The sequence below is a fragment of the Crocodylus siamensis genome, chromosome 10 (genome assembly GCF_052110815.1).
Source record: "Crocodylus siamensis isolate JL-2025a chromosome 10, ASM5211081v1, whole genome shotgun sequence".
In the NCBI taxonomy this organism is placed as follows: domain Eukaryota; kingdom Metazoa; phylum Chordata; order Crocodylia; family Crocodylidae; genus Crocodylus; species Crocodylus siamensis.
Genome location: NC_143404.1, coordinates 4,343,214 through 4,358,060, shown reverse-complemented (window position 1 = coordinate 4,358,060; position 14,847 = coordinate 4,343,214). Strand labels below are relative to the sequence as shown.

At 63.9% G+C, this 14,847-nt stretch overlaps 2 protein-coding genes across 2 annotated transcripts; both read left to right on the top strand.

The window, feature by feature from the left end:
* Positions 1-1,024: 1,024 nt before the first annotated feature.
* Positions 1,025-10,009, top strand: LOC149856123 (cationic amino acid transporter 2-like). Its single transcript, XM_090020457.1, is given in 11 exon segments — positions 1,025-4,050; positions 4,509-4,664; positions 5,085-5,253; positions 6,721-6,857; positions 7,121-7,343; positions 7,690-7,826; positions 8,292-8,394; positions 8,695-9,003; positions 9,006-9,156; positions 9,338-9,446; positions 9,691-10,009. Coding segments are annotated over 11 exon segments (1,983 nt in total). The 5' UTR covers positions 1,025-3,674; the 3' UTR covers positions 9,804-10,009.
* A 263-nt stretch (positions 10,010-10,272) lies between these two features.
* LOC149856122 (platelet-derived growth factor receptor-like protein) lies at positions 10,273-14,500 on the top strand. Its single transcript, XM_090064823.1, has 6 exons — positions 10,273-10,478; positions 11,235-11,562; positions 12,315-12,466; positions 12,719-13,012; positions 13,821-13,960; positions 14,173-14,500. Exons 1-6 carry the CDS (start codon positions 10,424-10,426, stop codon positions 14,383-14,385), a joined length of 1,182 nt encoding a protein of 393 aa, XP_089920949.1. The 5' UTR covers positions 10,273-10,423; the 3' UTR covers positions 14,386-14,500.
* The last annotated feature ends 347 nt before the right edge of the window (positions 14,501-14,847 follow it).

Genomic DNA, 14,847 nt, shown 5'->3' with positions numbered 1-14,847 from the left:
GTGTCAGGACCCGGAGGCTGCAATGCAGGCAGGCCAGGGGGTAGACCCTGTGGCCAGGGGTCTGCACAGACCCTCCCCTGCCGCGGCCAAGCAGCGGGGCCTGGACAGCAGTCTGCCAGGCAGTTGCCGCAGGTCACGCCAGCAGCTGGAAGGATGGGACAGGCATGTTAAGCGCGTGCAGCTGCTCCATGGAAGTCACCATGGTAATCTGGACAGGACTTCCCTCCTAATTTGGGGCTGGCAGGAAGGAAAACAGCTCCATCCTTGGCTCGGGTGGACCGGCAGCTGTTGCGTGAGGCCCAGCTGGAAGGGACAGGGGTGCCGAGGCAGGCAGGATCAGGGCCGCGCGCACAGCGGCTTGCAGGGAGAAGGGGTCAAAACGCCCCAGAGAGGGACAGGACCACGGGCCCGGTCCCAGGATCGGGGCCCGTCTGCACGCGCCGATGACCGGCGGCTGGCAGCTCAAGGCTGACGGCGCCCAGAATCTGATTGAGGGAAGTTTGCTTTGGTCAGGCATGCTTGCAAATTGGGAAACGTTTGGTGAGGGGGGCTGAAGAGCCGGGTCCTTGAAGATATGAAGATATGTCTGCAGGATATGAGTCAGCCCGAGTGAGTCATGTTCGAGCGAAGAGCGCTGCTGGTGTGCAAAGGCACGAGCCAGCCCCCCAGAATTCAGAAAGCGGCTCGGAGCCCAGCGAAACGGCACCCACCCGCTCCCAGCCCCCCGCCTCTTCCATGCCCACCGCTTTGTGTGACCCCCCTCCTGGCCCGAGACCCCCAGCCCAGCCCCGCTGCTGCGTGAACCAGCACTGCCCTCTGCCGCCTATCCCGGCTCGCGGCCGGGGGGCCTGTGCTTTACTTCAGCAGGTAAACTGAGGCAGCAAGGCTGGCAAGGAAGGCAAAGGCCTGGAAAAAGGAGGCAGCAGGAGGTAGCATCCCAGGCACGCCTCAAGCAGAAGGGCAGGGTAGGCTTGAACCCAAGTAGAGATAAGGGCTTTCCATTCTGGCAGAAGCAAGGCGGGACGTTGCTTTGCTCGCCTGATGAGACACTCTCTACCCAAATGAATAGCACGGCCCTCGTTGCAGAGCTGGGTTCGTTATTAGTATCGTGTCCTATTTGTGGTGTGGGTGAGCCCAGGAGCTCCCGTCCCCCGGGAGCAGGGCTGCACGAATGCAGAACCGAGATGGCCCCTGCCATCGAAATATAAGCCGGGCAGAAGGATGGGGGGTGCAGGAGTTGTTGGTGGTCTCAGCACCGAGAAGGCAGGGGGTTGGAGTGGCAGGGGGAAGCACAAGCTCTGTGGATGCTTGCTGGGAGCCCGAGTTCAGATCCACCCACCGGCCACTGAATGACAGCCCGCGCGTCCCCTGGACCTGGCCTGCTTGGTAATACAACCCCGGCCTTTTTCTTCAGTTTCTGAGTTGGCTGGGGTGACGCTCACTCCTGGCGCCGTGATCTGGTGCCTTAGAAGAGGCAGCCGCTGAAGACAATAAATGCCTTGTTCGCCACCGGCCACGCCAGGCCACCCTCTTCCCTGCACCGGAGAGCAGCGTTGGTGTCCAGTCCTGCTGCAAGGCGGGCTGAAGCAATGGAGGGGCTAGATTTAATGCGCATTAACTAAAGCATGTTAATGCATGTGTAGAGGCACCTGTGGCGGAGGGTTTCCCACCCTCTGCTTCTCTCCCACGGCAGTTTCCAGCATTCAAAGGGGTAGGAAGTTTTAGTTCAAAGCCTGCCTCCCTAACTACCCTGTTCTGCACCTACCAGCAGACCTTTCCCCCAGACTTTTATTTGTCCAGTCCCCTTTGGCACTGGGTTTAGCTTTCAGTGTCCTCTTCTCCATCCATGACTCTCTCTCCTTGCCTTTTGACCCTAAAAGAAACAAACAACATGGCTCCCAATGTGTGGGAGAAAGAGAGGGCAAAACAGGAGAAAAAACTGAAGAGGGCAAGGCTACTCCTTCTCAACCAGCCTTGGGAATGTCCAAATGCTAATTAAAGCTGGTGGATAATACGCTTGAGCCTATTAGCATTGTGCACCACGAGTATGATTTGGAAACTGTTGTGGGAAAAATATTTCTGCATAGATTCCCCATTGTGCGGCCCACCGGCGGAGGGCAGGGGTAGGTGGGCAGGCCGGCCAAGGGAAGGGCCAGGCCTCTGATGACATGGATTGAAGCGCGGAGAGCGTAGCTATTCCCCTCCGCGGCTGGACGTACCCGGCTCGCTCTCAGGTCCGAGCTGGCACCCGCTATCCCGAAGGAGCCGAGACGTAAGTAGCTTATTTTGGAAAGGGAAAGAAAAAAAGAATCGGGTCAGACTTTGCAATGCAAAGTGGCCGGAGAGCGGCTGGCAAAGAGAGGAAGGGACGTCACCCATCCTGGGACAGCAGCGGTTTGTGGCCGCACAGGCAGAGGATGGGGAGAAGCCAGGGTAGAGTTTCCATCAGACCACGTGCAGGTGAAACACGAGCACAGGCCCGAGAAAGGGAGCGGGGTCGTGTGTTGAGCAGGATCCGATGCACGGGACTTTATTCTGCTTTTGTGCCTCCCGTGGCAATGAGCCAGGCAAGACATGGCCAAAGAGAGAGGGCAGAAAGGAAGTGCTTCTGAGCCCCCCCGGCTCAGACACGGCCCGGCCCATCCACGGAGGGCTTGGGGACGCTGACCCAAGCTCCCGGAGCCACTGGGGTGTGGTGCTGCCGGCACGGCCGTGGCCCTGGAGGAGTGGGGTGCTACACAGGGCAGCCACGCTGCACTCGGGGCTCCAGGCTGACCTGTGCATCCGGGGAAGAGGGTGCCATGAGCTGCTTCTGCTGCTCAATGGCAGGACCAGTGCCAGGCAGGCACAGTCCCAGTTCAGAGACTGGGCTGCGGGCAGCACCCTCCCTGCAGCTGATGGCCCTCGGTCCTGTGGGAGCCTTTTGCAGAGTTCCCAGTCGAACTGCTGTGACCCAGGGCTCCCAGACACACCTGGCACCGATGCTGTAAGTAGCGGATTTAGGCGATTTAAAAGCAAGCAGGCACCTTGCTGAGGCTCCAGGAGGGGCACAAGGAGGCACAGGAATTCAGGGTGCATTTGCTGAGCCCTGGAGCCTGCCCTGCAGAAAGTGGCTGGGGGGAGCATAAAAGCCTAATAAACTCGGGGCTGCCCCCAGGAATGCATGTGCAGCAGAGGGGTGCTGAGAAGCATCCTTGGGCACTGCTGTCTGCTGGCAGGGGCCAAAGGGCATCGACCGTTCAGGCCATGAGCATGGTCCGGCGCTGGGCACAGGCTGCTGTCTCACAGGTCATGGAGTCCAGTCCTAGCTTTGTGGTGGCACCTCGGGGAAGTTCTTTTGCCTCTCTGGGCCTCAGTTTCCCCATCAGTAAAATGGGGAGAGTGGCCTTTCCCAAGGCACTTTGAGACGGGCAAATGACACGGGCTCTCTTGGTGCCTGGTTGTCTGCTCTTGGACCGGGACCGCCATGCCGACAGCGTGCCACCAGTTCGGCTTCTCCACCTCAGCGACACCCCGTAGACACTCCCGGGAGGATGCTTGGGGGCTGGTTCATGTAAGGGAGACCTCGTCTCCGAGCCAGGAGGAAGCTGCAAAGATGGGCAAATTTGGCAGCTCCCTGGGGCAACCGCCTGGCGTGCAGCTGTCCCCCCGCCCCAGCATTTCCTGTCTTCCAGATGCCGGCCTGGGCAGCCCTGAGGCCCGTCTTCCAGATGCTTTCCCGGAGGAAGCCGCTCGCCCCCGGCAGCTCCGAGGGATCTGCCCTCCGCCGATGCCTCTCCACCCTGGACCTCGTGGCGCTGGGGGTGGGCAGCACGCTGGGGGCCGGGGTGTATGTCCTGGCAGGGGAAGTGGCCAAAGCCAGCTCGGGGCCCAGCATCATCATCTCGTTCCTGATCGCAGCCCTGGTCTCCGTCCTGGCCGGGCTGTGCTACGCGGAGTTCGGGGCCCGCGTGCCGCTGACCGGCTCGGCGTATCTCTACAGCTACGTGACGGTGGGCGAGCTGTGGGCGTTCGTGACCGGGTGGAACCTCTTGCTGTCCTATGTCATCGGTACCAGACCCCCCCCCAATAATCACAGTCGTTTTGCTTTTAAATAAATTCACATCTCGTCCCCGCCCAGTTCCTTGGGAAGCGTGGGTCACAGCCAGCAGGAAAGTTGGCTATCTGCTGGTATCCAGCCCACGTGAAGTGCTGGTAGCCTTTGCAGTGCAGAATATAGGTGGGGGGAGTCCGAAATGCGGGGCAAGGGGAAAACCAGCTCCTTTTCAACATGCTGGAAACGAGGCCCAGTTCTGCCCCGGCACACTTCTTCAGAAGAGCTTTTCTGCGGCCGGCGCTAGCAGAAGACGGGGCGGAGGAGCGAGGGAAGGAGATGGGCAGTGTGCGATGGGGGACGGACGGGACCAGTCAGAGGAGCAGGAGGAGGTTGCCGTGCCTGGCATTCGTGTCGGGGAAGGAGGTCCGGCCGCCCTGTGCCGCCGGCTTCGCTCACCGCTGCCTCTCCCCAGGGACCTCCAGCGTCGCCAGGGCCTGGAGCGCCACGTTCGATGAGCTCCTCGGTAAGAAGATGGGGAGCTTTTTCGGCACCTACCTGGCCATGGGTTCTCCCGGGCTGGCCAAATACCCGGACGTCTTTGCTGTCTGCCTCATTGCTGTGCTGTCAGGTACAGAGCTTGCAGTTGTCTGCGCTCGATGCGTTGCTTTTGGGATGCTGGACTTGCTTTTAGAGCCCTGCAGCCTCCTGCCCTCCTCTGCGCCGCCCCAGAGGGAGCCTCCCCAACCTCCTGGGGGATGCCCGGCCCTGGCCTGCACCCCCTCTGCTACGCTGGGGCAGGACCTGACTGCAGAGGCTGTAGCATTGCATGCTGGAGGCAAGGAGAAATCTCCCCATCCAAGGCCAGTTGCATCGTCCAAGTCAATGCAAGGAGCATTGCAAGCTCCCTGCCCCCTGCGGGCCTTGCACGAAGCACTTAAAGGGAATCTCTTGAGCTCGGGTGCCCCAAAATGAAAAGCGTGCACGCTTGCTCACCCCTTCCCCCAAGGTACCAGCCAGCCCTCCCCGCTGTTTCGCTTGGGGTCCCCAGGGCTCCTCTCCTTTGGCGTGAAAGAGTCCACCACGGTCAACAAAGCCTTCACCGCCGTGAACGTGCTCGTCCTGGCGTTCGTGACGGTGAGCGGCTTCGTCACGGGGGACGTGAGGAACTGGCGGCTGAGCGTGGACGACCTGAGGAGGACGGCGGTCCTCGCAGCCAGGTGAGGCCCCGTGCCCTGCTCTTGATTCCCCGTTGGACAAGTCGCTTTCTCGAGGAACACCCATCCCCTGATCCAACTGCTTTAAATATCCCATCTGCCTTCTCGCCAGCCGTACCAGTCGTGTTCCCCGGCACCCCGAAGCCCGCTCAGAGCGACCCCCCAGCTCTGGGCGTGCCATGAAGCCCCTCTCCCCAGGGTGCTGGGGAGGGGGCTATGAACAGCACTGGGTGGGGAGCGTTGATTAGGCAGCTCTGATGGGCTCCTAGTGGCCCTCGCTGCCCAAATCCGAGCCGGTGGAGGTGCAGGTATTAGTGGGAGCCCAAGCTGGTCTATCTAGACGGCTCCGCCGCAGGGAGCTCTCGACTAGCAGGACGCCTCGGGGCTGGCAGGGAGTCAGCGAGGGCAGGTGAAGGCACAGCACGGCCTGCAGCAGCTGAGGCACAAGGCATCGCCTCCTCCACCCTGCCCTGAGGACACGAGCTGGGAGAGACCAGCAGGAGAGCATGAAGAGATACGGGAATCTCAGCCGCCTGGCTGCATCCCCTTGAGCCGCTTGGAAGTATCCTGCCCCCCACTCGGGCAACTCGTTACCTGAACACCGTGTCAGTCCGCTGCCAGAGCTCGTGGTGGCCTGCCTACCCTGGACCCTGCCGCTGGCTGCCCGGGGGAAGCCGGGGGATAGAGTTGCAGGCTGCAAGCTGTCTGAAGGGTCACAGATACCCCCCGAGTTTGCTGCCTTGCATCAAATTCCCCCCCGCCGCCAGTCGATGGGGCTGCTTATTTCTCTGCTTTGAGCCCAGGCCCCGGGCATCGTCACGGGCTGGAGGAGAAAATGGCTGTGTGCACTTGGATATGGTGTCAGCTTGCGACTGATTTCTCCTGCCAGCCGTGCAGCGGGGGTGACGCCAGCAGAGGCAGGGCTGCCCTCGGGGCACGGATGGCAGCACGCGAGTCTCCTCCCGCGGCTCAGGGGGGTTCAGGCCGTGGCTGCAGGCGCGATGCAAGCTAAGACCTGGCTGCTTTCTGTTTTGCGGGCTCCGAGGAAGGCAGCCAGGCTAGCCCAGGGGGGCAGGCTGACAACTGCACGGCTCCGAGCTGAGCGTGCCAAATCCGTCCGAAGAAACAACGCCCGCTGCAACATTGCACCAGCTTGGCAGAGCTGATTAAAATAGGGAGCGGCCCGAGAAAAAGTGAAGCGGGCTTTCCTTGTGTCCGTGTGTCTGAGCAGGCAGGAGGGGCTCCCTGCACGGTGGGGGCCCAGGGAAGGTCTCTCTCCGTAGCACAAGGAAGGACAGGGCTGACGGCCTGTTCTGCAGCTGTTTGAACAGCGAAGGGATGTCACCAAGGTTATACAGGGAGTCGGTAGCAGGGGATTGAACCTGTCCTTCCCAAGGGCTAGCAGATGGGAGTGAGGCAGGGCGAAGGGGGGCCCTCAGGCTGACTCCTGCTCCCTCCTTCTGCCCATAGTAACCAGTCCTTGGCAAGCAATGAGACATCCGCGTTCGGGGTTGGGGGCTTCATGCCCTTTGGGTTCAGCGGGACGCTAGCCGGAGCCGCCACCTGCTTCTATGCGTTCGTTGGGTTTGACTGCATTGCCACCATGGGTAAGTGAGAAGCGTGGGGAGTACGCAAGCCCCAGCCCCAGGCACGCACAGAGACGCTGCCCCGAGCAGCCGAGGGCATCCTAGTAAATGCCAGGCTTAGCATCCAGGAGCTCTGGGCTTGACCTGCTCAGTCCCGGCCCAGTCCGAGTCTTTTGCTGCATTTGGGAAGGCGGTGAGGGTCCGGAGTGGGGGCGGTGGTGCTGCGGCGGCCGTGGGGCCACGTGAAACGCCCACGTTTAGCCAGCCAGGCTTGTGTTTCCCAGGGGAGGAAGTGAAGCACCCGCAGAAATCCATCCCGCTGGGCATCGTCGTCTCCCTCCTGGTCTGCTTCCTGGCGTACTTCGGGGTCTCGGCCGCCCTGACGCTCATGATGCCCTATCACCTCTTGGACCCCCTGAGCCCCCTGCCAGCGGCTTTCGAGTACGTGGGCTGGAGCGCGGCCAAGTACGCGGTGGCCGTGGGCTCGCTGTGTGCCCTGACCACCAGGTGAGGAGGCCATTTCAGGGAGGGGGTTTTTGCTGCTTCCCTCCGACTCGCTCGCACGCCGTGGGCACACTCAGCTTTCTGGCTGGCTATCAAGACCCCTGCCCTGGGGTCTCAGAAAAGAGGTCATCCAGCCGAGGGTCGGGGAAGATGAGAAGGCCGTGTCAGACGGTCGGTAGTGGTTTCAACGGCAGCCCCTGGGGGAAAGACCAAGCCCCGTGATGCAGCGAGGGTCAAAACAGTGCGGCAAGGGTCAGAGGCCTGGCCCAACACACAGCACAGCTCAGCCAGAGACGGGACGAGCGGAGGAAGGCAGGCGGCTCATGTCCCTGTCTCTCCTCCTCCGCAGCCTGCTGGGCTCCATGTTCCCCATGCCACGCATCCTGTTTGCCATGGCCAGAGACGGGCTCCTTTTCAAACCTCTGGCCAGAGTCAGCAGCCGCCAGAGCCCCGTGGTCGCCACCCTGGTGTCGGGGGCAGTGGCAGGTAGGTGGGTCTTGCAGCAGCGAATGCCACGGGCCCCCCAAAGCCATCGTTCCCACAAAGCCGCCTCTCGCCAGGAAGGTCCGTGCAGCAAACCAGGGCGAACCGTGGTGAGCCGCAGCTAGAGCCGAGGGCGCCGGGGACCCCCAGCTTAGGGCTGCGTGACTTATACAGGCTGAGACCAGCTTTGTATTTCCGAATTGTGGGGGTCTTCCCAGCGGCTAGCGCTCTCACCAACACAACCGGGCCTCCGGGCTCGTGGTCTTCCCCACACGGTGTCCCAGGCCAGTGGGGACTGTGGTGGTGGCCCCAAAGACAGGAGTCCTGTCCTCCAGTGGCTCTAAGCAGAGACCGCCGAGGCCTCTTTGGCCGGCAGAGGTGCGTCCTGAGGTCCGAGCCCTGGGCAGACACGAGATCCCTGCGGGCCTGATTCGGTGGCTGGAAGCTCACCCTGCCTTGTGTCCGCAGCTGTGATGGCCTTCCTCTTTGACCTGAAAACCCTGGTGGACATGATGTCCATCGGCACGCTGCTGGCTTACACCCTGGTCGCTGTCTGCATCCTCCTCCTCAGGTAAAAGCCGTGGAGCAGCCCTGGCCGGAGAAGTGGGGCAGCCGTGCCCCGCGCCCCAGCAGGGCTTGGCTTGCTAGACTGGGGTGCGGCGCAGCTCTCGGCGCCGCAAGGAGCAGCCTTGCTTCTCCTGGGTCCCCTTGCTCGGGAAGGGTCCTACAGCACGTTGGCCAGGGGCCTGGGGGCAGTGCGGACAAGTGCCCCCGCATCTCCCCGCGGGGTGATGGGAGAGCGGGTCGTGGCGTCCACGCAGGAGGCTGAGAGGGAAGTGCAGCCCTCACCCGTCCTGGCCTCTTTGCACAGGTACCAGCCTGCATCTGACTCGCGGGACGCCCCGGATGCCAAGGGGGTGGCCAGAAGGCTGCGGCTGGGCTTGCTCCGCCGTCCGCCCGTGCGTCCAACCCCGCGCTCCTACAGCCTGGTGTCCTGTGCCGTGACACTCATCGGTACACGCTCGAGTCCCTTTCCTCGCTGCTTCCCGGGGTGCTGCGCTGCAGCTGGAGCTGGAGCTGGAGCTGGAGGGAGGCTCCGCTTGGGGGTGAGGGACTTCCTGGTCATCAGCCAGCTCCTGAAAGTGTCTGCGCGGTCCTCTCCCCAGCCCTGCTGGTGTGCGCGGCGAGCGCCGTGACCGTGGCTGGGCGGCAGTGCCTGGTCTCTGGGGAAGCCTGGTGCATCGCTGGTCTGGTTGTCCCTCTCCTGGGGATTTTGGGGGGGTCCCTCGTCATCTGGAGGCAGCCTCAGAGCAAGAGGGAGACATCCTTCAAGGTGAGCCGGAGGCCTGGCGGCTCTCAGGGCCGCGTCCGCGCGGCGTCCTGCTCCCGTTGACTGCGCCAGGGTCCCTGTGGCTGCCGCCCCCGGTCTCCCTGCGCCCCTGAGCGCTCATTGCCCCCCGTCTCCATCACTCCCGCTCCCTGGCGCTCTGAAAGCCCCCGTGCGTTTGCCCCAGGTTCCCTGCCTGCCCTTCCTGCCGCTGCTCAGCCTCCTCGCCAACAGCTACCTGATGGCCCAGCTGGGCACGGACACCTGGCTGGGGTACGCGGCGTGGATGGCGATCGGTAAGCCTCGTTTCAAGGGGCTTCGAGGGCCGAGGGGGTTGCGGGCTGTCCCTGTCCCCTGTGGCACTGCGGCATGATGCCGTCCCAAAACATCGTGGCCCGGTCGTGATAGACGCCCCCTCGCCCGCTCTCCGCGCAGCCACCGTGTACTCGCGTGTCCTCCGGGGAGGCTTTCTGCGCCGGTCGAGGCGAGGCAGGCAAGGGGGGGGACAAGGCCCCCCATCGCTGCTCTGCGCGTTCCCAGGTTTCCTCATCTACTTCGGCTACGGCATCCGTCACAGCGCCGAGGGACGCGAGGCAGAGCCAGAAAGCGCAGCCGGCGACGCAGCAGACGAGACGAGGAAAAACCGAGTCTAGCCAGGCCGCGACTTGGGGCGATGGAGTCGGCCCCAGGCCGCGGGGTCTCCGTAGGTGCAGAGCCCTGATAAACCCACCGCTGATTTTTTTCTAGTTGCATCGTTTCCTAGTTGTCAGGGGCTGGAAGGGACCCTGCAGACCTGGCGGTAGATGCGAGTACCGGCCCTGTGGGACCCGCTTTGGGGGTCCTTGGAGCCCACGCTGCTTAGAGCAGGGAGAATAGCCAGGCGCAGGGCTCGTTTTCTCTGGGTTTCGCCTCCTTTTCCCTCGGCACATCCTGGGGCCGCCCCCCTCCCCTCGGCCCCTGCCCTCTCCATCCCATGCCTGGTCCGGGCTTGGACGAGGAACGCAGGAGGTGGGAGCTGTTGTTTTAAGCCCGGCGCTGAATAGTGCCATTCACCTCCTGGCAGGGACCTGGGCCCCGTAGCAGGCGGGCGTGAAAGGGGTTTTGTTTAAAGAGGAAAGGAGGCGAGCCTCGGCGCTGCTTTGAAAGCTGCCCCTCCGTCTCCCGCGCCCCAGCCCCTCATTCACCTCCCCCCAAAGCCCGGCTCGGCCCTGGGAGGGAGCTGAGAGCGTGGCACTCGCCGCCCCGAGCGTGGCTGGTACCCCGCAGTGCCACCATGACCCCCAGGGCGCTGGCCGTGCTGGGCTGCCTCCTCTTCCTCCTCCTCTGGGGTAAGTCTGGCAGCTCCCGCGCTGCCCCCAAGCCGGGGGATTTCTTCTCCCTCCTACACGGGCTTCTGCATCCCACGCCACGAGGGGCTTGGCAGCACGGAGGAAACACAAGCCCTGCTAGCCCCTGACCTGGGCATCGGGAGCCGACTTCTTCCCCCAAGAGCCTGGCTGGAGTTTGCCAGTGGGCCCCAGCTCCGTGGGGTGGTGGGATGTGCTGGTGGGATGGGCAGCATTGCAAAAAGCCTACGCCAACCCCTTCCCGGAGACCCCCTGGCAGCCACGGACCATCCGGCCCCGAGTGCCTGCTCTCAGACAGGTGCCCCCCACACCTGGGAGCAGCTGGGGAGGGGAGATGCGGAGCGACATCTGCTATGCCCATGGCTGCTGAGCAGAGGGGAGGGCTCTTGTCTGCCTGGCTGCACCCTCCCGGACCTCCATCCTCCTGAGCACGACGGTCACCCAGCTGCGGCCGCTGCAAGGGGGGCAAGCAACACGACCGTGCAAAGGCTGCTCACAGCCAGCCCCGGGTCCAGCGCCAGCTGCCCTCCCCTGCTACAGCTGCCGTGCGGCAGCGGGGAGCGCCCACATCTCTCACCTCCATCAGGCAGGCGCGGGCAGCACCCGTGGGCTCCGTGCCCGGGGTCCAACGCCTGCCCTGCCACTGAAAGTCCTGTGCAAGGCGAGGCCAGGACAGGGGCACGTACAGCCTCCGGCCCCCCTGCCTGGGGTACCCCTGACCCCTGTCTGTCCCCCCAGCGGAGGGTCGGGAGAAGGTGCAGCGCCCCCAAGCCCTGGAGAAGAAGGCCACGAGAGAGTCCAAACCCCAGGCTGCCCAGGGCGTGGGCAGGAAGGCCAAGCTGGTGGCACCCAAGCCCCTGCCCCCCACGAACTCCACAGCTGCCCCCGGCGCGGGGAAGCCACCAGCCTCCATCCTGAGCCAGGTGGTGGCACGGGGGCAGTTCCAAAAGGTGCCCGAGTCCCTGGTGCTGCGAGCGGGGGATGCGCTGGAGCTGCGGTGCCGGGGCCGGGCGGTGCGGTGGAGGTACCCTGCCCACCTGCAAGATGATGAGGAAGGGCGGCTCAGGTACGTGGCCCTGGCCCTAGCCCCAGGGTCGGTGCGGGGGGAGAAGGGGCTGCTTGGGGTCTAGGACCCGGGTGCAAAAGCCCTGTCCAGGGAGCTTTGAGGAAGCGCACGGGGAGAGGCAGGCTGAAGGTGTGCGTGTGCGCACACACAGGGATGCCCCAGCCGTGGGCAGATCTAGGAGCTTGCAAAGGCGGGTGTGGAGGGTGAGGTACAAGACGATGCCTGTCTGTCTCCTAGAAGCATGGGGCTGGATGATTTGGTTTACCCTTGAAGCAAAAACCAAATATAGCCACATTGCAAGGCATTAAAAACCAGCCTGCAGGGCTGCAAGGTAGGAGCGGGGAAGGGACAGCAGCAGGGCAGATAGCTGGGTCGGCGGGACATCGAGAGCACTAGAAAGGGGACAGGGTCGTTAAGGCCTGTGGCACGGAGAGCTCAGAAGGGATCGGGGAGATGACAAGGAGCCAGGAAGACAGCTGCTGCCACGGCCAGGCCCTTGGTTTGGGTGGAGCAGGACTGAAAAGGGGTTCGAGTGCAGCAATGCACCCCTGGATCTGCCCCTCTCTGCCAGAGCCGTCAGAAGGCAGGAGGTCCCTTGCCCTGCACGGGGAGAGAGCCAGGCACGGTGCATCTCGGCTGCAAGCGACCAAGGTCCGTTCCACGCAGCCGGGGCCGTGGAGCCTGCCAGCATCGCAGCGGCCCGGCCAAGCCCCTCTATCCTCAGGCACACCGAGCAGGCCCCTCTCTTCCAGGGTCAAGCACTATGCAAAGTTCAGCCAGCTGCTGGTGGTGAACGCCACGGCCGCCGACACGGGCGAGTACAGCTGCTGGTCCCTCCAGTGCCAGGACAGCCCGTGCCAGGAGGGCGAGGACAGGACGGGCAAGACCTTTGTCTTCTTCGCAGGTCAGGGGTCCACGGGGGGGAGGGAAGACCCAGGCAGGGCAGGCGAGCGGCAGCAATGCCACGGGCGGGTTGCAAAGCCCGGGGATGCCAGGGGGAGCCCGTGGGCTTGCTCGCATGGGTGTGTGGGTCCTGCCACCCTCGGCAGCGTGAGCTGTGACGACGCAGAGCGCCGGGCGCTTGTGTCTCACCGCAGCTGGATGGGGGCTTCCCCTTCTCACGCCGGGACTTGACGGGTCCTCCGTGCCCCCCCAGACCCCCACGAGCTGTTTGTCCCCACGGAGGATTACTATGAGGTGGTCCAGCTGCGCACGAACCGCCCCACGCTCCTGCCCTGCCAGGTGACCAGCCCGCTGGCCCGCGTGACGCTGCACCGCGAGTTCCCCCCCGAGGAGGTGCCTGTGGACGGTCGGGAGATCTCTTACGACGTCCGGCGCGGCTTCACCATCCACCGCTCCCGGCCCTCCTATGCCGGCTCGCTCTTCTGCATGGCCAGCCTGGGCGGCGTGCGGCAGATCTCCACCAAGTACATGCTGGTCTACATCAACTGTGAGTGCTGCCCGCCCGCCGGGGTCCCAGCGAGCCCCGCGGCCCCTCGCCAGGCCCTGCTCTGGCTTGGCTGTGAAGTCCTCCACACCTGGCCATGCTCAGCTTCCTTGTCGAGGCGGCGGTGCCATGCTGGTGGGCACACGGTTTGCCCGGGGCAGCACGAGAACATAAGAACAAGACCATTAGAGGTGCCACGGACGGGGTCAGGCCCTCGGGCCATCCTGCCCGTGTCGCGCTCACGCCCTCGGGCTGCTTCTGGACAGCCGTTCTCCCAGCCAGCCGAGGTAGAGTCGTGTTATCTGTGCGCACTTGGCCATCCAAGCCCTGGGGCCAGGGCACGGCCCTCCCCAGGCAGGCAGGCAGCCCCTGTGGTCACAGAGCACAGGTCCTGGCCATGGCAGATCTCCCACCCTACCCCCCGCAGGCCCACCTATGATGCCCAGAGGAGCGGGTGGCTCATGCCAAGAGCTCAGAAACCTCCCAGGGCCCTGGCTGGAGTCTCTGCTCCTCTGCTCAGGGTCCAGCTGATTGCTGAGCTTGGGGCCAGGGAGGAATTTGTGCCCCCAGATCAGCCTGGCATGGGCTGGGGGGTGTTTTCCCTTGCTCTGGTCCTAGGATCCTCTCCCACAGAAGGGCAGGGTGTACCCCCACTTGGTCCAGTCTGGGTGCTTTGCAGCGATGGCAGAGGAGCGGCTGGAGGGGGTGGTATTTGGCGCCTGGGAACACAAAGGACTGGCCTTAGGCGACCAGCCTCTCTCCAGGGGGTTCTGCCCTGTTGCACCTCACTCCTTCCCTCTGGCCTTTGCAGACCCTTCCTCCGCCCCCAAGCCCACGGTGCGGGCATCGGGCACCTCCGCGCGGGCGGGGGAGAACTTCAACGTGACCTGCACCGTGCTTGGAGAGCCGGAAGTGGCCGTGGCCTTCACCTGGGAGTACCCGGGGCAGAAGGTAGGGCAGCTGGCCAGGGCTTTGTATCTCGGGAGCCCCTCTTTGCTCCAGCCAGGATCCAGGGGGCCACTGCTGCAGAGAGAGAGAGCCCAAACCTGCGGCAAAGGGCTTGCTGTGCAGAACTTTGCAAGGTCGGAGCCAGGACTAGTATGCCAGCCTATGAAACCCTTGGGTCCCTAACCCCTGGCCCCCTGACCTCCCTTGCTTCCTAGATGGGCAGGCCGCCCTACGTGCGGGAGCGCACGGACCTGGTGCGCCGCGGCGGGCAGGTGCGGCAGGAGTCCGAGAGCACGCTGTACGTGGACGAGGCACGGGACGTGGACGCCGGGCTGTACACCTGCCGCGCCGAGAACCTGGAGGGCAGCGCCAGCACCGCCACCCGTGTCCGCGTGCTCCCGGCCCCGCGGGGCGGGCGGCCTGGCTAGCCTGGGAGCTTGCGGCAATACCTCCCCGGTGGCTGCAAGGCAGGCTGGGGGGGTCTCTGCCCTTGCTGGCTCTGCCTCTGCATTTACTTATTAAAATCACTGGCTTTAAACAGGAGAGAGCTGGTCATCTCCCAGCACGCGGGGGGCACCAAGGGTGCAGTGAGACTGCCCTTGAGATGATGACTGCAGCCGGATCCTCCAGCACCGGGGGCTATGCAGAGCTCAGCCCCTGCTGATGCCCAGCTGGGGAAACCCAGCTCTGTGAGGGGCAGGGAGCTGGAGAGATGCCCTGGGAAAGGGGTGCGGTGGGAGGATGCACCCAGGCAGCCGCGTGATGACCGTACCGTGCTGCAGCAGCTCGGATGGCAACCTCACCATCCATGGAAAACACTGACATTGCATTGGTTTGGTAATGTCCTGCAGACTTGTATTCTCGCAGCCCGGAGCGCGCGCGCGCATGCA